Below are 17,923 nucleotides of genomic sequence, written 5' to 3' on the forward strand. Positions count from 1 at the left end.
GCCTGTACTGCTCTGTGGTTCGGACAAAACCGAACCTTTCCGGAAACTGCCGAGCTGTGACGCTGAGCAGCAGCCGGAGCGACGCCAGTTGGGAGTTTAGACAAGCGGAGGGAGGAAAATGGCGGACGAAGATATTACGCTTGATGGGAAACCTCTACAATCGCTGCGAGTGGCGGATTTAAAAACCGCTCTGGAGCAAAGAAACCTCCCGAAGAGCGGGCAGAAAAACACACTCCTCAAGCGACTGAAAGGGGTAAGTTTTAACTCATGTTATGGCCGCCTATCGAGTCTGGTTTAAGTTCAGCAGGAGGCGAGATAGACGGTGGGAGTTAACGTTAGAGGCCGTAACGGTGGAAGCGGGAATACATAAATCGCCTGGCGCACGTTAATACACGTCCACAACAGTTTTTTGTTTTCGGTTACGTGTAGCTGACTGTGCAGCGGAACGGTCCAAACGACCGAGTTCATAATTAATTCGCAAGTACACTTCGTGCACCGTGTTGCACACAGTTGAACTGTGCACCTGTCGAGGCCTAAGCTGAGTGCACACGGTGTACAGTACGCGAGCGTGCCCGCGCTCGGGGTTACGGGTGCGCGCCTCGCCATGTACACACAATTTTACGAGCTTCGTCAATTTTTAGTTTTTTTTTTTTTTTCAACACCATTGTTGTTTTGCTCAAGACGTCCAGCCCATAAAAGCCGTAGGTTTCAGGGCCATAGCTCGGATTTTATAAATACTGTGGTCATGAGTCTCAAAAGTACCCCTCCCCCAGAAAGATGTCTAAATTAATGTCAAAATCTTTCTTTTCGATTTTTTAAAAACGTTTTATTTTCTTAATTAACTGTTCTCTAATCGTGTTTGGAATTTTTTTTTTCCCAAAATGAATGTGTAAATGCTGTTTCAGGAATATAGTATTTAAAAAAAATACTTGTTTAATTATTTATTTATTTATTTTCATGGGCTGAAAGTAGTCTAATATATTATTTTATTTTATTTTTTCTAAAATATACTTGAATTATTATAGTCAACATGGGGAGAGAGAGGGGAAGGAAATGCAACAGATGTCTCAAATCAAACAAATCAATCAAATGTTGTAATTGGTTTGGAGATATATTGTCTCTGCCTTTCTCATAGCGAACATTTTTTTGTCATTTCTGGATCTCAGTGTTTATCACTGATGCTCTGAATCTTATTAATAATGATAAACATTACATTTGTATCCATTTTTGATATGCAGTGTCCCATTATAAATGGTCAGTGACATTGCAAAACCAACTCGAGCCTTTCACAACGATGAGAAAAAGTTGAGAAATGTATCTCTAAAGGTTAATCTTTTTGCTTTTGTGGGCATATTTAGTATTAATTTAATAAATTATCTGTTTCAACTGTAACAACCCATTTATTTTAATATTATTTTATGACTTATGATGCAGTATTTTACATTTAAATAATACCCCTCCTTATTCCTTGCAGGCTCTGATGCTGGAGAATCTTCAGAAGTCGTCCGCCTCTCACGGTGGACTGCAGCCCAACTCACAGGTAAGAATAGATTTTAATATTTCATTTTAATATGTGGGCATTTTAAGCTCTGTAAAAAACATGATTGTATTGATGTATTTTATCTGCTTGAGATCCAACCCATAGAATATTCCCTACAAAGAAAAACTGTTAATAATAAATTATTGTTGAATGTCAAATGTGCCGTTTCATTTTAATTTGTATTTAATTTTTTTGTTGATTTTACGAGCAATACTTGCACACTTACATGCACACAGTCACTGCTCTTCTGGGTCTGTGGATTTTCCAGCGCAGATGTTTTTAATAAAGTGTCGTTCTGTGTACATTACTGTGTTGTAGATAGGTGAGGAGATGAGCCAGAATAGCTTCATAAAACAGTACCTGGCCAAGCAACAGGAGCTCCTTCGCCAGAGACTGGAGAGAGAGGCCCAACAAGAGGAGGAGGCAGAAGGTAATACATAAACGCACACAATCACAGATCAGACAATAAACACGGTCTCTGCCACATGAACGATGGTCCTTTAGCTTAAAGAACCAGTGGATGTGTGCCATTAATCCTCACATTGTTGCTGACCTTTACCTCCTGCCTTGTGTCCCTCCCTGGCAGAAAGCCCAGCCGTGGTGGAGGAGGATGAAGACCACTCGGAGGACAATGACTGCTCTTCCGATGTCTCTGACAAGGTCTGTAACCTCCACACACTGAATAGTCAAATGAGGAAAACGAAGGAGTTATCCCTTAAAGCAGGACACACTAAGATGCTTCACATCGATGACGTGAATCTTATTTATCATTCCCTACAATATTCTACATGTGGTGCTTTTTACGTGACACAAAATCTTTCCAACGCTTGTGTGTTTGAATTGTTTTCATATGGTTATTGTAAATGTCTAAAATGCGTGAATGAATGTATGAAACAAATGTAGGCATCTCGCCGTCTCTCAGACTGACTCCATTATTTTTGCCCAGAAGCATCACACCGTACCCCCCAAGCCCTCAATGACCAGGGCAGAGGAGAAAGGAGGAGATTCAGTGATGGGTCACGGGATGATGGCGGCAGCATGCGGCCCTGACGTTGGCCCCGGTCCTATCCTCCACCCACAGGAGTCCATCGAGGCTCCAGGAGTAAGGATGCAGCGAGCCACCTTTCATCAAGGACATAAGGAGCCACCAGCACCATCTCCCCCCCGTGCTGTAGCCTCGCTGTCAGTGCGTGTCCTGGGCCAGCCGGACCGCCAGGGGCTGCCCCCCGCCGTACCCCGATCCCAGGAGAAGGAGGGCACCGCGCCGAGCGAGCCCGGATCTGCTAATCCCGTGCTCCACCTGAGCCGATCTGCCGGGGTCTCAGCAGGAGGTCAGGTCCACGAGGACAGTGATGACGATGAGAGCGAGGATGACGAGGATTGGGGGCCCGGTCCTGGCGGGGCACGAAGAGGCAATCGAGTACCTCCTCAGCCGCAGCAGATGCCTCCGAGTGTCCCATCAACAGCTGCGAGGTCCAAACGCAAGCTTCAGCCACCGCAGCACATCCCACCTCCACAGGTACACCACACACCAATGCAACTGCGCCACCCCACTCCTCCTCCCTCTCCACCTCCTGACTTGTTTGCCCTACCTGACACTCCCAAACAGAGCCCACCAGACACAGACGACCAGGAGGGAGAAGGCCCCGAGGCTTCATGCGGTCCGAGGGTGCCGCCCTTCCCACCTTCCACCATGCAGAGGGAAGACTCTGACTCAAGCTCTCGTTCCAGCAGTCCTGAGCCCCCTATAAAGCGCAGGCCAGGGCCCCTTTCTCTGCTGGTACACAAGATGGAGTCAGAGGGGGCTTTCCGTGCGGCAGAGGCCGCCTCTGCTGTGGATATGTCTGGAGAGGCCGCACACTCCACCGCTGGGCTCGCCAGTTCCAGTGAATCTCCACTGAAAAGGTTGGAGAGAAAGAGGTTCCAAGAGAACAGAGACGTGGAGGAAGAAAGGCGACTGAAGGAGGAGAAAGAGAGGGAACAATACCAGAAGCAAGAGAGAGACAGAAAGAAGATCCAAGAACAGGAGAGAGAGAAGAAACGCTTGGAAGAAGAGAAGGAGAGGAAACGGCTGGAAGAGGAGGAGAAACAGCGTCAGAAAGAGGAGCGAGAAAAAGAGAGGAAACGCCAGCAGGAGGAAAAAGAGAGAAAACACCAGCAGGAGGAAAAAGAGAGAAAACACCAACAGGAGGAAAAAGAGAGAAAACACCAGCAGGAGGAAAAAGAGAGAAAACACCAGCAGGAGGAAAAAGAGAGAAAACACCAGGATGAGGAGAAGAGACGGAAGGAGAAACTGCTAAAGGAGAAGGACAAGCGACAGGAGACAGCCAGCAAAGGATGGGTGGCTGTGACTGAGGCCCAAGACTCCGGTTCCTCATCAGATTCTGACTCCAAATCAGACTCCTCTTCACAATCCTCCTCTTCCTCCTCCGGGGATAAAATCCTCCCTGTCAGAAAGCACAAGGTCAGTGATCACACAGGATTTCTGTCATCCACTACAGCATTGATAGAGACGTTGGACCTGTTGTGTGTACTGCTATTTCTTTTTTACTATTTTTTTTAAATTATTTCACAGAAGCCAGAGGATGAGAAAAACACGAACCTGAAAGGAGCAGAGAAACGACACCTTTCACAGAGGTCAGTAACTATCATTAAAATACAGTTTACCTCATTAACTAGTGGAATTAAGTCTTCAACATGACGCATGCATTTCTTCAGTGGCTCCCTGTAATATCTATAAATAATGATGTGTGTGGTTTTATTTCAATAAATTGAGCTATTCTCTCTGTTCTTTCTGGGTATCTCAACTTGCTAGAAGTGACTTAGAGAAGCTTATACATTAAATGCGGTGATAAAATCACATGAGGAGCACTTCAACCGTGGACATATGTTGTCAACGTGGACTAAATCACTGGATTATTTGGATATCCGGGATGATGAGAACATTTTCTAGCTATGCGGCCATGCTTACATTAACTTTGGCCCTCAGAGGAAAAAGCAAAAGCTATTTGTATAATAAATAAAGTAAGTTAAGCTGAAGTAGCACATGTTTTTGTCTTATCTTTTTTTATGACTTAATCACATTTATGCAGTATTTAGTACTAATACAGAAAGAGCCATGTCTGCACTGAACTATTTTATTTACTAGTAATTTACCATTGTATATAGTTTGCCAGCATATATAGACATAAACAATGATGTTCTAATTTAAAACATCGGTCACATGTCTCTCTTAAACATGAGTCGGTTGTTTTGCAGTTTGTATTTCTTGTCAGGCGTTCACTGCGGCAGCCCCACACGCTGCTGCTGCTTGTCTCTTGAGAAAAGAGGGTCCTTTCTTTCTCGCCTTACCTCGTTGCATTGTCCCGGTTGTCTTTTTCCTGTAATTTCCATTCGTGGCTGGCAGTAGAGCTCGTGTTTCCGTGCAGCGCAGTCCCTTGCTTAGTTCATATTTTTAGTTTAATCATATTTCGGAATGCGACACGTTTGAGCATCGTAGCTTTTATTTTGGAAGTCTTTGACCGGAAGATATTTCTTTCCCTCTCTCTGGCAGACTTGACACTGGTCTCGCTAGCCAACATGGCCGACATGCATGCATTGCATCCCTGATACCGACGCAGTGCACAGCTAATCAGCAGTAGAAACAAACCGCGACTGGATTTTTTTAATTTTATTTCGCGTCTCCGATTTCAAACCGACGCCTGACCGGATTAATCGTTGAGCGGCAGAGTGTCACATTTTATCCCCGGGGGTTCCCTCTCAAGGCCGGTTATAATGCTGTCCGAAGGCAACAAAAACGGGTAAGAGCGAGCTAGAGGGCGACTCAAGGCTTTTAGTTAGCTGGTTGTACTGTAACATCCGAAATCAACGTGTAGACATCAGGCGGTCGTGTACATTGCGATGCTGATGAGCTAACAGCTCCTCCCTGCCTGTTAAATATGTCATCAGTCCACATTGGCCTGGTTGTGAGCGTGTTCGCCCATGTGAGGAAGGACCGTGGGTGAGGATCTTTTGTTGAGTGAAGGAGCAAGATTTCTCTTTTTTTTTTAGGGGGGGGGGGAGGGGGTCTCCCTTATATGATGTGTGCCTAAAATAGCTTCACTTTGGAGGAGCACATTGATTAATAAATAATGGCCTCAGATTTCATGGTGTGCTGAAGAGTCATGCGGACTGTGATTTCTCCCCATCTCTGTTATTTCTCCCCATCTCTGTTATTCTGCTTGACCTCAACATCTCTCTGTCATGCCAGGTAGATGAGATTAAAGAGCAAATGCATTTTATTATTGAATGATGACATCGTCATTTTGTTGTCCCATTAAAGCTGATTTATGGCCACGCTGTACATGCATCTTGTTGTCTACGCCACAGATTACATTTTTTGTTTTGGGGTTTGTGTGGCTCTAGCTGTTAATGATCTCACTGTTATCAAGGGAGATCATTAAAGCAGACATCTGTTAGCTGTACAGTCAGTGTGAATGGACCTTTATGGTGTGATATAATTCTCCCAGCTGGCACCAGCGCTCACACTCTCATCCCCTGAGAGTCCACTATCTGTCCAATTTGATCGGCGACGATGTGATCGTCCAATTTATGAGTCCAGTTAGTTGAGTAGGACATGATTTGAGTAATTTTGTTGAGCTACCGTAAATGAGAACAGGTGCCTCGGGTCGTACCACACTTATGGTCACTTCTTGTCAGGTTTTTTGAGCAGCTTAAATAGAGACAATGCATATATTTTGTGATGCATTGTGATATTGTTCCCCAGATTCAAGCTGTACTTAATTCCCGCGTAGTCGTGTGAATACAAAACTGTTTGATTTGAAGGGCTTTAAGCATGTTATTTGAAAGGAAAAAGCCAGCATCATGCGGACACACTGAAGTCACTCGTTCTTTCTTTAGGTGTCATTACATCACCTCAACCTGGGCTTTCCTGATCCTGGGGGGATTGTATTTCTACTAGACATCTGTATCTCTTTATATGCTGGCCAGGTGTGTCTCTGGCCTTACCCCAGAGCCGCACACACACACACACACACACACACACACACACACACACAGAGAGACTGACATCCACACCTAAGGCAAATGAGGCAAGCCATTGTGGTGTGGAGGAGGGGCAACTGCTGTCCTCCTGCCTCCACTCCTCAACGACTAATATCCAGAGGAGGCGGCTGAACACTCACTGGTACATAGACCGACATTACAGACCCTCCTCTTAAAGAGACTTAGTCAGTGGTCATGTTACATGTGGAGAAAGAGAAAAGCTGAGGTTTGGTCATTTGAGCTCTTTTTACAGTTATAGAGCAGTTTTTTAAAATTAAATCCAAAGGAAACCGAATCACCTGGTTGTAGAAGGGACTTTAATGAAGGTGCCTGTTTGATTTAGAGCGATTTATTCTGTTCTACCGCCTTCATCTAGGAGGTCACTCCACTAATCACTGTAACGATTGGTGGTTTAATCAATTTGTGACTCGGGGAAATTGTGATGTGCACATTTCACGGTTTTCTGATGTTTTTTTTTTTTTTTAGACCAAACATCTAGCCGAATAAAGACAATAATCAAATTAAAAACTGAAATACAATTGTTTACAATGGTACACTGAAAATGTATTATTTACTTCCTTATCCTGTGTTAAACGCTAACTATGAAATGCAAAGCATCGCGTAACTAATCAATCAACCCGTGGAGACTGCACTGTGATGGAGAGAAGGATGCTAGAAGATGTGGTTCTCCCACCTACAGGGCGCTGCCTCAGCGGTACGGGAGGTTAAGGAGGGTAGCTAAAAATATATAATGACACCTGCTCAGTTCTGCGCTCTTAGATAACCGATAAAATCCAACAACGTGAACAAGCTTTTGGCTGTCTGAGGTCTGACTCATAGTAACTCTACAAAGCAGTTATTTTATTGGCCGAGTTAGATTTCTTTCTTGTTTTGATGATCCAGCGTGGATCAGATGAAGACTACACACAGCTGTCTTGCACTATGAGTTTGTTTGAGAGTTGTTTGTGACCCTGGGTGTCAGTTAGCTGGTGAGTTATTCATAGCAGGAATGAACCAGATCACTGGCCTCCAGCACCCTTCCTCTGACACATCCCGGTGTTTACCCCCCGTCTTGTCCTACACGTCATTTTGTCTGCTCTCCCACAGTCCCACTAACCCTCATGTCGGCTTCTAGAGCTGAGCTGCAGTGTCCTAAAGCTCCAGGTGTTATCATCACATTGCTTGTTTTGTCTGGCCAATCATAAACGACAGTCATGATGCTGTTATTTCTGTCAATTCATCCTTCTGCCAACACAACGGTCACACCCACTCTGAGGATGCTGCTCGGCCTCATAGAGCGTATAATTGCAGTCATTGTCGATCACGTCTACAAATAAGAGGCTTTGATATGTTTAAATTATGCATCACCTCAGCTCAAGGAAACAATAGTTAGGTTCATTAAAGACGGATCATTTTACTGAGAGCTGGTAAGATCAGACACTCTGGCGTACCGTTATTGACCCTGAGCTCGGTCACAGTATTTTACAGTCAAAGCTCATTTTCTCCCTCCTCGCCCCAAACGTCTCTGTCCCCCTGCAGGGAGGTGTCTGAGCCCAGTGCAGCGGCAGTGACGGAGGCGGAACCGGACTCGGAGAGCTCCAGTGCCCAGCAGCCGCCCTCCGGGGCCGAGCCAGAGAACAGCGAGGGTCGCCTGGAGGAGGTAAGGTCACTGAGGTTGGGGGTGTCCTTGCTCTGTCTCCTACTAACCTGCATCCTCATTCATATTGAAGCATGTGTGGTCGACGGCACAAGTTCGGAGGGTAACTTAAAACCAACACAACTCCAAGGTTTTTAAAACAGCTAATTTCCTCGGCTCCTGTGGGGATTTTCTCCTCTCGATTCTGTCTCTGTACACAGTTTCTGTATCCTTTTGTAAATGCTCATCGCATTCATAGATTGAATGCTCATAGGTGAACAAACAGGGGTTGAGTTGGAGTTGGGCCCGGGGTGAATAGAACTAATCCACTCCATTAATGCAACTAATATTTCATAACTTAGATGATCTCTCACACACTTGGCTTGTCTGTCTGCTACCTGCAGAGGAATGTTAAGTGTTGATGCTGCTGGGACGCAAGTAGTGACAGCAGTAGTGTGTTAAGTTAGGCAATCATGCTGCAGAAAACGCATGCTTCTCTCTGTGTGGGTGTGTGTGTGTGTGGGAGGAAGTGATAAAGAAAAACATTAAACTTGAGCGCCCTGACACATCAAGCCGATTATCGAACGCTGTTTAGCGTCTGTGGCCCTTCTTTTCATGATTTATCTGGCAATGTTGCTCTGATGAACATTTCAAATGATTGAGAACTTTGAGTCGGTTAGAAGGAGCTCATCCAGCTTAGTGATGTCACTGCTTCTGGCCCATTTTCACTTTATCTTCCTGCAGCTTTTTATCAAACATATATTCTCCATTTTCCAAACTATAATGGGACGATTAGAAAGACGGATACGTTATTTGGTGTGTCAGGGTCTCAGCCATCGTTGTATCGCTCCAGAGTCTCGCATTTTATTGTATCGCAAGCATTTTTACTTGTAGAAATTCATTTTTAGATGCATTATTTACATTTACAACCTAATGATACCACAGAGTATCATTGTTGGAGCTCATTATGCGGCTGCTGTCTGTTAGCGACGGCCTTGAGCCTCCACCACTTATTGCTGCTGAAACCAGAGAACTTACATTACATTAGCTCTTCAGTACCTAGTTTAGCTTTAGCGGGGGCGCTGCTATCCAAATCACGTTATTACGAGCATGTCTTCTTTTTCTTTTCAGTGTTTGTGGGTTTTCTTCCCCACCTGCGTTTGCATGAGTAATGGACCCTGACAGTGTGTGTAGAGATGCATCAGGGCTCGTTTCTGCTGTTTCTTTCACCCACTTTTCATTCTCTCTGCTCTCTCACTTGCTCCCTCCACACTGTCGCTCTCTCTTTTATTCACTCTCTCTTTCACTGTCTCTCTCCCCCTCTTTGTCCCCCTTACTTTCCATCTTTTGCCTCTGTATCCCATCATGAAAGCTTCTCTCTCACTATATATATATTTATGGTGTGATTGCTGTTTAAAACCCCATTGATTGCTTTGTTATGAAGGTGCCCATGCCTCTTCCATTGCCCCTAATGGTACCTGCTGCGTACTACTACTACCACCACCACCACCACCAACACCTCCTCCACCACTCCTCCTACTCCTACAACTCCTGTCCCGCTATGCCCAAGTGCGTCGCTGTCACCTGAATTAGGCCCAGAGTCTGCAACCCCCACGGCACTGAGTAAAGAGCCGGTAGCCCTCCGGTGACGTGCTGAGCCAGCAGGAACCGGAGCTCGCTTTCGTCAGACCACCACCGAAAACAGCAGCAGTGGCAGCCATGGTAACTGCAGCTGCACACAGTTGCCATGGTAACCCCAGCCTCAGTACTGCGCTGTGTTTGGGGATGATGAATGACGGTGTAAAGGCAGGCGAGGGAGCTCTGTATCGCCTGTCCCCCGCCTATCCCCCGACCCCCCCCATCTGCCATTTTGAGGGTACGCTACATCCTCAAAGTGTTGCCCCTCCAATGTCCGCATGCCTCTGTCCTCCAAAAAAAAGCTCAGATGAACAAAAACTCTTCAGGGCTCCTGTTTGTGTTCTCACCTCTGGGTCGAATCCCACACTGCCCCCTGCTGGTGGTGTGGAAGAATGACTTTGGACTTCCTGCAGTAACCCTCACAGTGATCAGGACATGAGCGTTTATATACGACCACTGTTTGGGGATTTAAAGTTTGAAAGCGCACTCCAAAAAAGCAACCGAAATAATCGGCCTGGAAGTAATGATTGTGGGGCTTTTTTTATGGAAAACCTTGTGGATAAGACCTGCCTGTGACGTGGTGATATGGACTTGTGCTCACACTTTGAGGTATCTTCAACGGCGTGATTGGTTGAGCTTGTAAGGCCAACGATCATCCACCCCCCCCCCGCCGGCCAGCCTTTTTAAAAGGCGCGTAAACTCTGTCATCATGCTGTGAACTGTTCCCCCTGAACTCTGCACCAGTTCTACCGTAACAGAGACTTTCAAAGGACACGGTGCCAAGGACGAGTAATCCGACACACATTACGCACCAAGAATTGATGTGGGTCCAGAGTGACGTTGATCATCCACGCAGAGAGCTGGATACAACTCAACGAATCGTCGCCTCCCTTCCTCTGCAGCCACACCGTCGGTTAGCTCATGTGTGTGATGGTTCATCAGGAAATGCAAAGGTATCCATACCAGCAAAGATGCTCAAGATGCTGTCTCATCGACCCTCATTCTTCCCTGGATTATAACAAAGATCTAACAAAGACACATTCTTCTGGATTGCTTTTGCCCACTTTTTTTTATTTTTTTTATTATTATATTGAAGAGGCCTTCTACCTGTGCTCTCAATGTGCAAAACAATCAAGAACTGTGAAGCAACACTCCAGAGACTCCCTCAAGGGCCTTCAGGACCGTAAAATGGAGAATGTGGACAATTAAAGACGATAAATACAAGCATCATAAAATGGATTTTTTTTTTTTTTTACTTGGACAAAGTATAAGTCGACCTCCCCCTCACCTGTCAGAATCCATCACAAGGTCAATTTGAAACCCTTGTCTCCCCCAAAAAGACTGAAACGTGACTCTTTTGATCGATCAAGAAATGTCCCCCCCGGCCCCGTTCAAGACAAAAGTCCAATCCAGTGGCTGGTGGCTAATCTGCATACTCTAAACGAGCCCTCACTCCTCTGCCTTCTCTGATTGGATCCTTGTTGCCTAGATACAGTACACACTGTCGTGCGGTCGGGCCATAGTCGAGCCAGTAAGGAATCAGGTGTCAAATGGTACCAGGAAATGACTTGTGATTATGCCTCTATTTAAATTTCATACAAATCTAAAGGATTAACTGGAAAAAAACATATATTTAAAAAAAATAAGAGGAATTCATTTAGTTCCTCCTCGTAATTTAAAGCAAGAAAATGTAACTGTCACATGTACTGCAGTTTTTACACCAAGATGAAAGTGTTGGTCGTACATTTGACAAACACAAGCTGTGTGTTGTTAAATATGTTTAAATCTTCAAAGTGAATTCAAACTGCAGTACCCAAAAGTCCTGCTGAGCGATCTTTGAGTCCTCAACACTCTGTCCTCCACCTCTGCTCCACAGAACTCATCATCACTCACAACATTTAGCAACCTCACAGTGGATGAGCTTGATCTCATGTTTACTTTTTGTGTTAAGCAGAATCCTTTTCGACTTCAACTCATGAATAACATTTAACGCAACTCTATGCACAAAAGCTCTTTGGGTCACCCGACCTCCTCTAGAGAAGATACATCCTGTCCAAATGGGATGCAAATGTCTTAAAGGGACAGGATCCACTTTAACACACCGACAGACACTTCACTAGTCTCCATTTCCCTTCACTCATCAGCGTCCTCTAGTGGACATTGTAATAACACCGAGATATGACCCAGTTTGAGTTTTACACAGGCCAACTTAGTCTAACACACACACACACACACACACAGCGTCATGATTTGCCTCAGTGTCTTTGAGCAGAGGTGGAAGGCGGACATGTGTCTGGAGTCTCTCTGTATCGACCCAGAACACTCTCCATAATGTGGTACAATTGGAGCCTCCAGGCATCTGTTTAACACCCCGCCCCCAAAACCCTCCTCCACTTTTCCTGTTTCACCTCCTCTCTGTTGTTGCCGGTTTGGGTTTTGACTCTCGTTTCTCATCTCGCCCCGCACCCCGTATGTTCTCTCTCTGTCTCTCTTTCCAGAGCACCACTTCGAAGGCCTTCGCTGCGCGCAAGATATCCCTGACTAGTGAGTATATATTCCATTTATAAAGTCTGTAAACTTTAATTGGCTACTGCAACCGATGGCAAAACATATCTGGGTTAAAGTATCAAAGCAATTACTTCTGCTTTGAGGCGATGAGCCTGCAGGAACGTGTTACTATGGCTCTGTTCATCAGAGAGCACATCATCCATCGGGGAGTTTCTCTCTTCTCAGTGATGAACCGCATCCTTTTGGCTCCTCCACAGGCAGCAAGACGCCTCCAGCTGCCACAGATGGAGGAGCCGGTGACCCCGACACGGGAACCGCAGCCGGGAGGAAGAGGAGGTGGGGCTCCAGCACAGCAGTCACCACGAAGAAACCATCCATCAGCATCACCACTGACTCACTGAAGGTACTGGCACGGCACGTAGACCAGGACCAGGTGTCCATGCAGGCCTGGGAAATTAATGAGATGATTCTGCTTCTTTTAGTTGGAGCAAAAAGTCTTGGTTTGGAACTGACATATTTATTATTTTCATGGCAAAATATAGACTAACGCTTCTGAAATGACACTTTACTCTTTGTGGTCATTTTATGTTTTAGAGGGAAACGTGTTGTTAACGTACTAATAGTTTTCTAAATCATGGTCCTATATAAAATAGACCATAAAGCAGAGTATGCTTTTTTGAACACTTTCAGTGTGTTTTTAATTCATGAAAGTTAATTGTAACGGTTTGGTCGCCTAAAAAATCAGTGTTTGGTTTTACTCGGCTCCACCCTCTCGTGTCACTTCTGGTTGCAAAAAAAAACAAGATGGCGACAGACAAATTGATAAACTTGAGGCTTCAAAATGGCGCTCCACTAACCAATCGGTGACTACGTCCACTTGTACACAGTATATGCATAAAAAACACATTTAGTTCTGTGAGACAGCGAAATGTAATTGTTTCAACCAATGATTGATGATCTTACTTTAACTACAGCTTGGTTACGTCTCCCTCAGAGATTTCCTTCCAGCTCTGTGTTAATGTTTTAAAACTCAACTCTGAAAAGTGAGCTGGGAGAAAGTTAAGATGACCAAACTCTCCCTTAAAATGAATGAGGGAACAAAACCGCTATCTTTTATCAGGTGTAGTTGAAATATTTCTCCCCCTCTCTTGTTCCTGTCTGTCTTCTTCTTTTTTCCTCCACCATCGTCCTGCAGTCTTTGATCCCAGACATCAAAGTGAAACAGGAGGCCGTGGTGGAGCTGCACCCAGAGGAGCTGCAAATGTCCGGGGACGAGGAGAGCCCCGACACCAGCCGGGGCGACCAGGACAAAGGCCTCAAGATCAGACGCACGGTCACACAGGTCAGAAGAGTTGTACTGTCTCATTGCTGTCAGAGGAAAACACTGTGGCTCCAAATACTGAACAGTCTTTCCACCGTTCTTCTCCAGGTCGTTCCAGGTGACAGCCAGGAAAACGGACAGACGAATGAGGAGGAAGAGGTGGACCAAACGGAGAAAGAGAAGCAACGCAGGACGTCCAGAGACAAAAGGAAGGAGAGCGTTTCTGAGGAAGCTTTGGAAACACAGATATCTGTGAAGCTTGAGGTGGAGGCAAAGAAAGGTGAGGCCTCGCTGTGAAGTTTGTGGTTTTTTTGTTTGTGTAGATTGTCGGGTACAAATCTTTTTGCTGGCTTCTCACTTCCGTCACCCCTCTGGCAGTCCTTCATCTTCACAGACATTCCTCTTCTCTCCTCTCCTCTCCATCATCTCTCCCTCAGTTACCCCCAGCGACAGTCTGGTGCGTCGCTCCATAAGTCAGCAGAAGTCCGGCGTGTCCGTCACCATCGATGACCCCATCCGTGCAGCCCGGCAGCCCTCGCCGCCTCACGGCAAAGTCTCAAATATCATCCACGTGACCAACCTGGTGGGTTTGTAACTTGAGTCGGAGCCTTAAACTTTGCCCACAAACTAAAATTAGGTTCACTGGGAAATGATTACACAGACAAATTCCGGCATTTTCATGAATGAGGCATATTGTGTGGATGCCAGTGGTAATCACCATCATTCCCATAATTAGAGTCAGGAACACTTACCCAGGTATTATGGCTGCGTTCAAGTAGCACCTTAAGTTTGGGACACACTGCATGACTAAACAGACGATGACAAGACTAGACATTACACATTTAATGACTAGCATTTGCAGATTTGAACTCGCGTCATAGAAGCGAGACTTCAAGTAGTTCATGGATCAAAGAGGACCAGATATCTAAATCCACCCAGCCTCAGTGATCTCAGAACAACAGAAACACAGAACGCAAACAAACAAGTGACTGTTCATCGCGCTGACCTGTGACTGTAGTTCTCATCACCATTTTGTTTACCAGAAAACAACCCTGCTGGATTTAAGATGTAGGAACAGCTTCACGCTCTGTTTGATGTAAACCGACAGTAATTCAGTTATTTGTGGAAGTGTCATGTAGTGTTGGCTGGACAAGTGGTGCACCAATCCTCAGGGTTCATCCTCTGGGAAAGATGAATATATAAACTAAATTTCATGGGAAGTTGTCAAGACCAGCATCATCATCCCCAGAGCTACACCGTGGGAGTTTGAGCATTTCTCTCTCCCACTGTTTGTACTTGACTCCCACTGATCTTTCTCTCAATGACTGCTGGTAGTCTTCATCCCAAAGTGCTGGATCGAGTGTCAGCGAGTACTCGAGTCTATGCACGGATCCAATATCAGGTTATCATTCAATTCATCAGCTGATTTACATTAAACAGGAACAACAACATCGCTACCCGATTTGTACATCCTGCTCGATATGTACTTCACACCTGTGGTTGAACACTCCCATGCACCCTGTTGATACTGCATTGTGAGCAGAGGAGAGCTAGTTAACGTCAGCTGTTGGTGTGGGAACATCTCGGATGTTTTAGTACAAATTTCAAAAAAATCTGTCTGTTCTCTTGATACACAGCGAGATCTTCTCTGCTCAGCTCTTGTCTTGTCTAGTTTTTGCTTTCTATAAACGGACCCCGTCGACCTTTTATTGAGCCATGCTGCCTGTGTGTCCCGTAGGTGCGACCCTTCACCCTGGGCCAGCTCAAAGAGCTGCTGAACAGGACGGGCAGCGTGGTGGAGGAGGGCTTCTGGATCGACAAGATCAAGTCTCACTGCTATGTCACAGTGAGTATCAGCAAATCAACCGTTTTATATTGTGTGCCATCACCTCTGTGTTCTCATCCAGCTCTTCCTGCAGTCTGTGTGTTGGCTGAGATATGATTACACTTTTAAAGGACTATTTTCAGCCTGATAACCTTCTTCCTGTCCTCATAGTACGCTACAACAGAGGAGGCGGTCGCCACCAGAGCTGCCCTCCACGGGGTCAAATGGCCTCTGAGCAATCCCAAAGTCCTCAGCGTCGACTTCTGCGGGCAGGATGAGGTAATGCAGGAAATGCCAAGTTTCTCTTGTTGTCACTGTTGGTTTATGGACCTTTTTTGTTTTTAATTTGTCCGTTACATTTTATCCACACTCAAACTTTACCGTCCTGGCTTTTGTCTCCTTATTTATTTTTTCCTGCAGCTGGACATTCAAAAAGGCATCCTGAAGCCAATAAAGCAGGAGGAACACGTTCCCCCGCCAAGCGGTCCTCAGCCCCGGCTGCCCCCCCTGATGCCCGAGCGAGACAGAGACCGGGAGCACGACCGGGAGAGAGACCGAGGAGGCGTGGCAGGCGTGCGGGACCTGTGGGCGGAGCGACAGAGAGAGATGGAGCGCCGGGAACGAGCCCGCGGCGAGCGGGAATGGGACCGGGATAAGGTCCGGGAATTCGCGAGACCGGGAGAGGAGGAGGAGCAGCAACGATCCCGATCCAGAGACAGAGAGCGGAGGAGGAGAGACCGGGCCAAGAGCAAGGAGAGGAAGACCGATAAGAAGGGTAACGTCTGCAGCTCAGAGTTCAACAAGTTGTTATGAAGCGATACGTCTTAATAATATCTTCCGCTGTTTGAAGAAATTCACTCTTTTTATGTTTTCCACCAGCAGAGAAAGGAGACGAGCCTCCTGCAAAGTTGCTCGACGACTTGTTCCTGAAGACCAAAGCAGCTCCATGTATATACTGGCTCCCCCTCTCTGAGGAGCAGGTCGGTCACACACACACTTACTTGTAAACACACTTTAGTTTAGAGTACTTCAGAGATCATTTTCATCCAACCAAACTGCTTTGTGTCCACCAGGCGGGGCAGCGGCTTTTGGACCGCACGGAGCGACAAAAGGAGCGCGAGCGAAGGCGCAAGGAGCAGCAAGAGGAGGAGGAGAAGAAGCGGGAGGAGGAGAGGAAAGAGAGGCTGAAGGGACGGGAGAAGGACGGCAGCGTGACGGCGAGCGTCGGGGCAGCCGGCCGAGGAGCCGACCGAGAGAGGGACCGCGGCCGAGAGAGGGAGGGGGACAAGAAGAGGGACGACGGACAGCGGCCCAGACGACCCTCGGTGGGCGCCGGCAGCGGACGTCGCTCTCGTAGCCGAAGCAACCCCAGGGATAGACGCCACTGAGGTCCCGAGGAGGAGGGACGTAGCGTTGGGAGGGAGTGTTTTCACTCGGAGATGCATTTCTCTTGCCTCGAGTTCAGGACTACCTGCCGCACCGTGCATAATTTGTTCACTCTTTGACCCCGCCCACCTCCCTCCCCAGCTCACACAGAAAATGTTGAGTACACATTCTGTTCATAGGACCATCTATCTAGCTCCTGTCCTCCACTCTTCTGTTCTCCTCCTCGGCTCTCTAGTGCCGGTAAAGAAAAGAAGCGAGAGGCCGGTGGTTCTTCTGGCTCGCCTCAGCATTTTGTCCCACTGAGGTTTGGGAGCCCGCCTCTTTATTTTAGTTCTGCGGGTGCACAGTTCCTTCCTCCTCAGAGTCCTGTAATAAAACAAGTCCAAAATAGATCCGCAACCTTCAGATATTTTCTCGGATCAGTTTTAGCGTTCGTCAAAGAGATTATTTTGTTTCGTTGAAGTTTTATGAATCATGTTAATTTTTTTTTTTTTCAGCCTTGGCGGTTTGTTGTGTGTTACAGCAGGTGATGTTTGTGTAAGTAATAACCTTCATCTCTCTCTCTCTCCCACAAAGATGCAACTGGTAGTCTCAACACTGTAACCTAGAAGTGTGTGATAGGAAGAGACGTGATGTGGTGACACATGCCCGAGTCTCTTTAGTGGATGTTTTTGGAGTCGAGGATATAAAGATTCTTGTAAAAGTGGTTTATTCTGTAATAATTACAGGAAGCTGACCTTCCTGACACTGAAGTCTCAGTTTGAAAATCCCTCCTCTGACCTCTCAATCATATGTATTTAAGAGGTACAAATACCACATTAGCCCTTCTAATGGTTACAATTTTAATATTTTATGCTTTTAGTTGGAAAGTTAGATATTGTTGCTTTTCCCCCCCCCCTTTCCTGAATGTACCGAGAATTTAAAAAAAATATGAATAAATTTAAATTGGTTATCAGCTTCTCTGCTTGGATGTTTTTGCGTTAAACGAATATATTGGAAACCATGGACTGTGCAGCTGAAAGGTTT

General features: G+C 46.1%; 1 protein-coding gene across 4 annotated transcripts; it reads left to right on the plus strand.

Moving 5' to 3' along the window:
- The first annotated feature begins 108 nt into the window (after window positions 1-108).
- Window positions 109-17,848, plus strand: acin1b (apoptotic chromatin condensation inducer 1b). 4 transcript variants are annotated; one of them, XM_079295466.1, is made up of 18 exons: window positions 109-253; window positions 1,475-1,540; window positions 1,859-1,970; window positions 2,127-2,200; window positions 2,487-3,059; window positions 3,150-4,004; window positions 4,116-4,177; window positions 8,123-8,243; window positions 12,356-12,401; window positions 12,623-12,768; window positions 13,561-13,707; window positions 13,795-13,966; window positions 14,124-14,269; window positions 15,425-15,532; window positions 15,683-15,790; window positions 15,932-16,286; window positions 16,391-16,491; window positions 16,585-17,848. In XM_079295466.1, the coding sequence occupies exons 1-18, from the start codon at window positions 119-121 to the stop codon at window positions 16,897-16,899; spliced, it is 3,642 nt and encodes a 1,213-aa protein (XP_079151592.1). In that variant the 5' UTR covers window positions 109-118; the 3' UTR covers window positions 16,900-17,848. The 4 variants fall into 4 exon arrangements, with proteins under 4 accessions (XP_079151592.1, XP_079151589.1, XP_079151590.1 ...); XM_079295463.1 differs by having other exon boundaries at window positions 2,487-4,004; XM_079295464.1 differs by having other exon boundaries at window positions 2,487-4,004; window positions 16,394-16,491.
- Window positions 17,849-17,923: the final 75 nt, after the last annotated feature.

Source organism: Melanostigma gelatinosum, assembly GCF_949748355.1.
Source record: "Melanostigma gelatinosum genome assembly, chromosome: 23".
In the NCBI taxonomy this organism is placed as follows: domain Eukaryota; kingdom Metazoa; phylum Chordata; class Actinopteri; order Perciformes; family Zoarcidae; genus Melanostigma; species Melanostigma gelatinosum.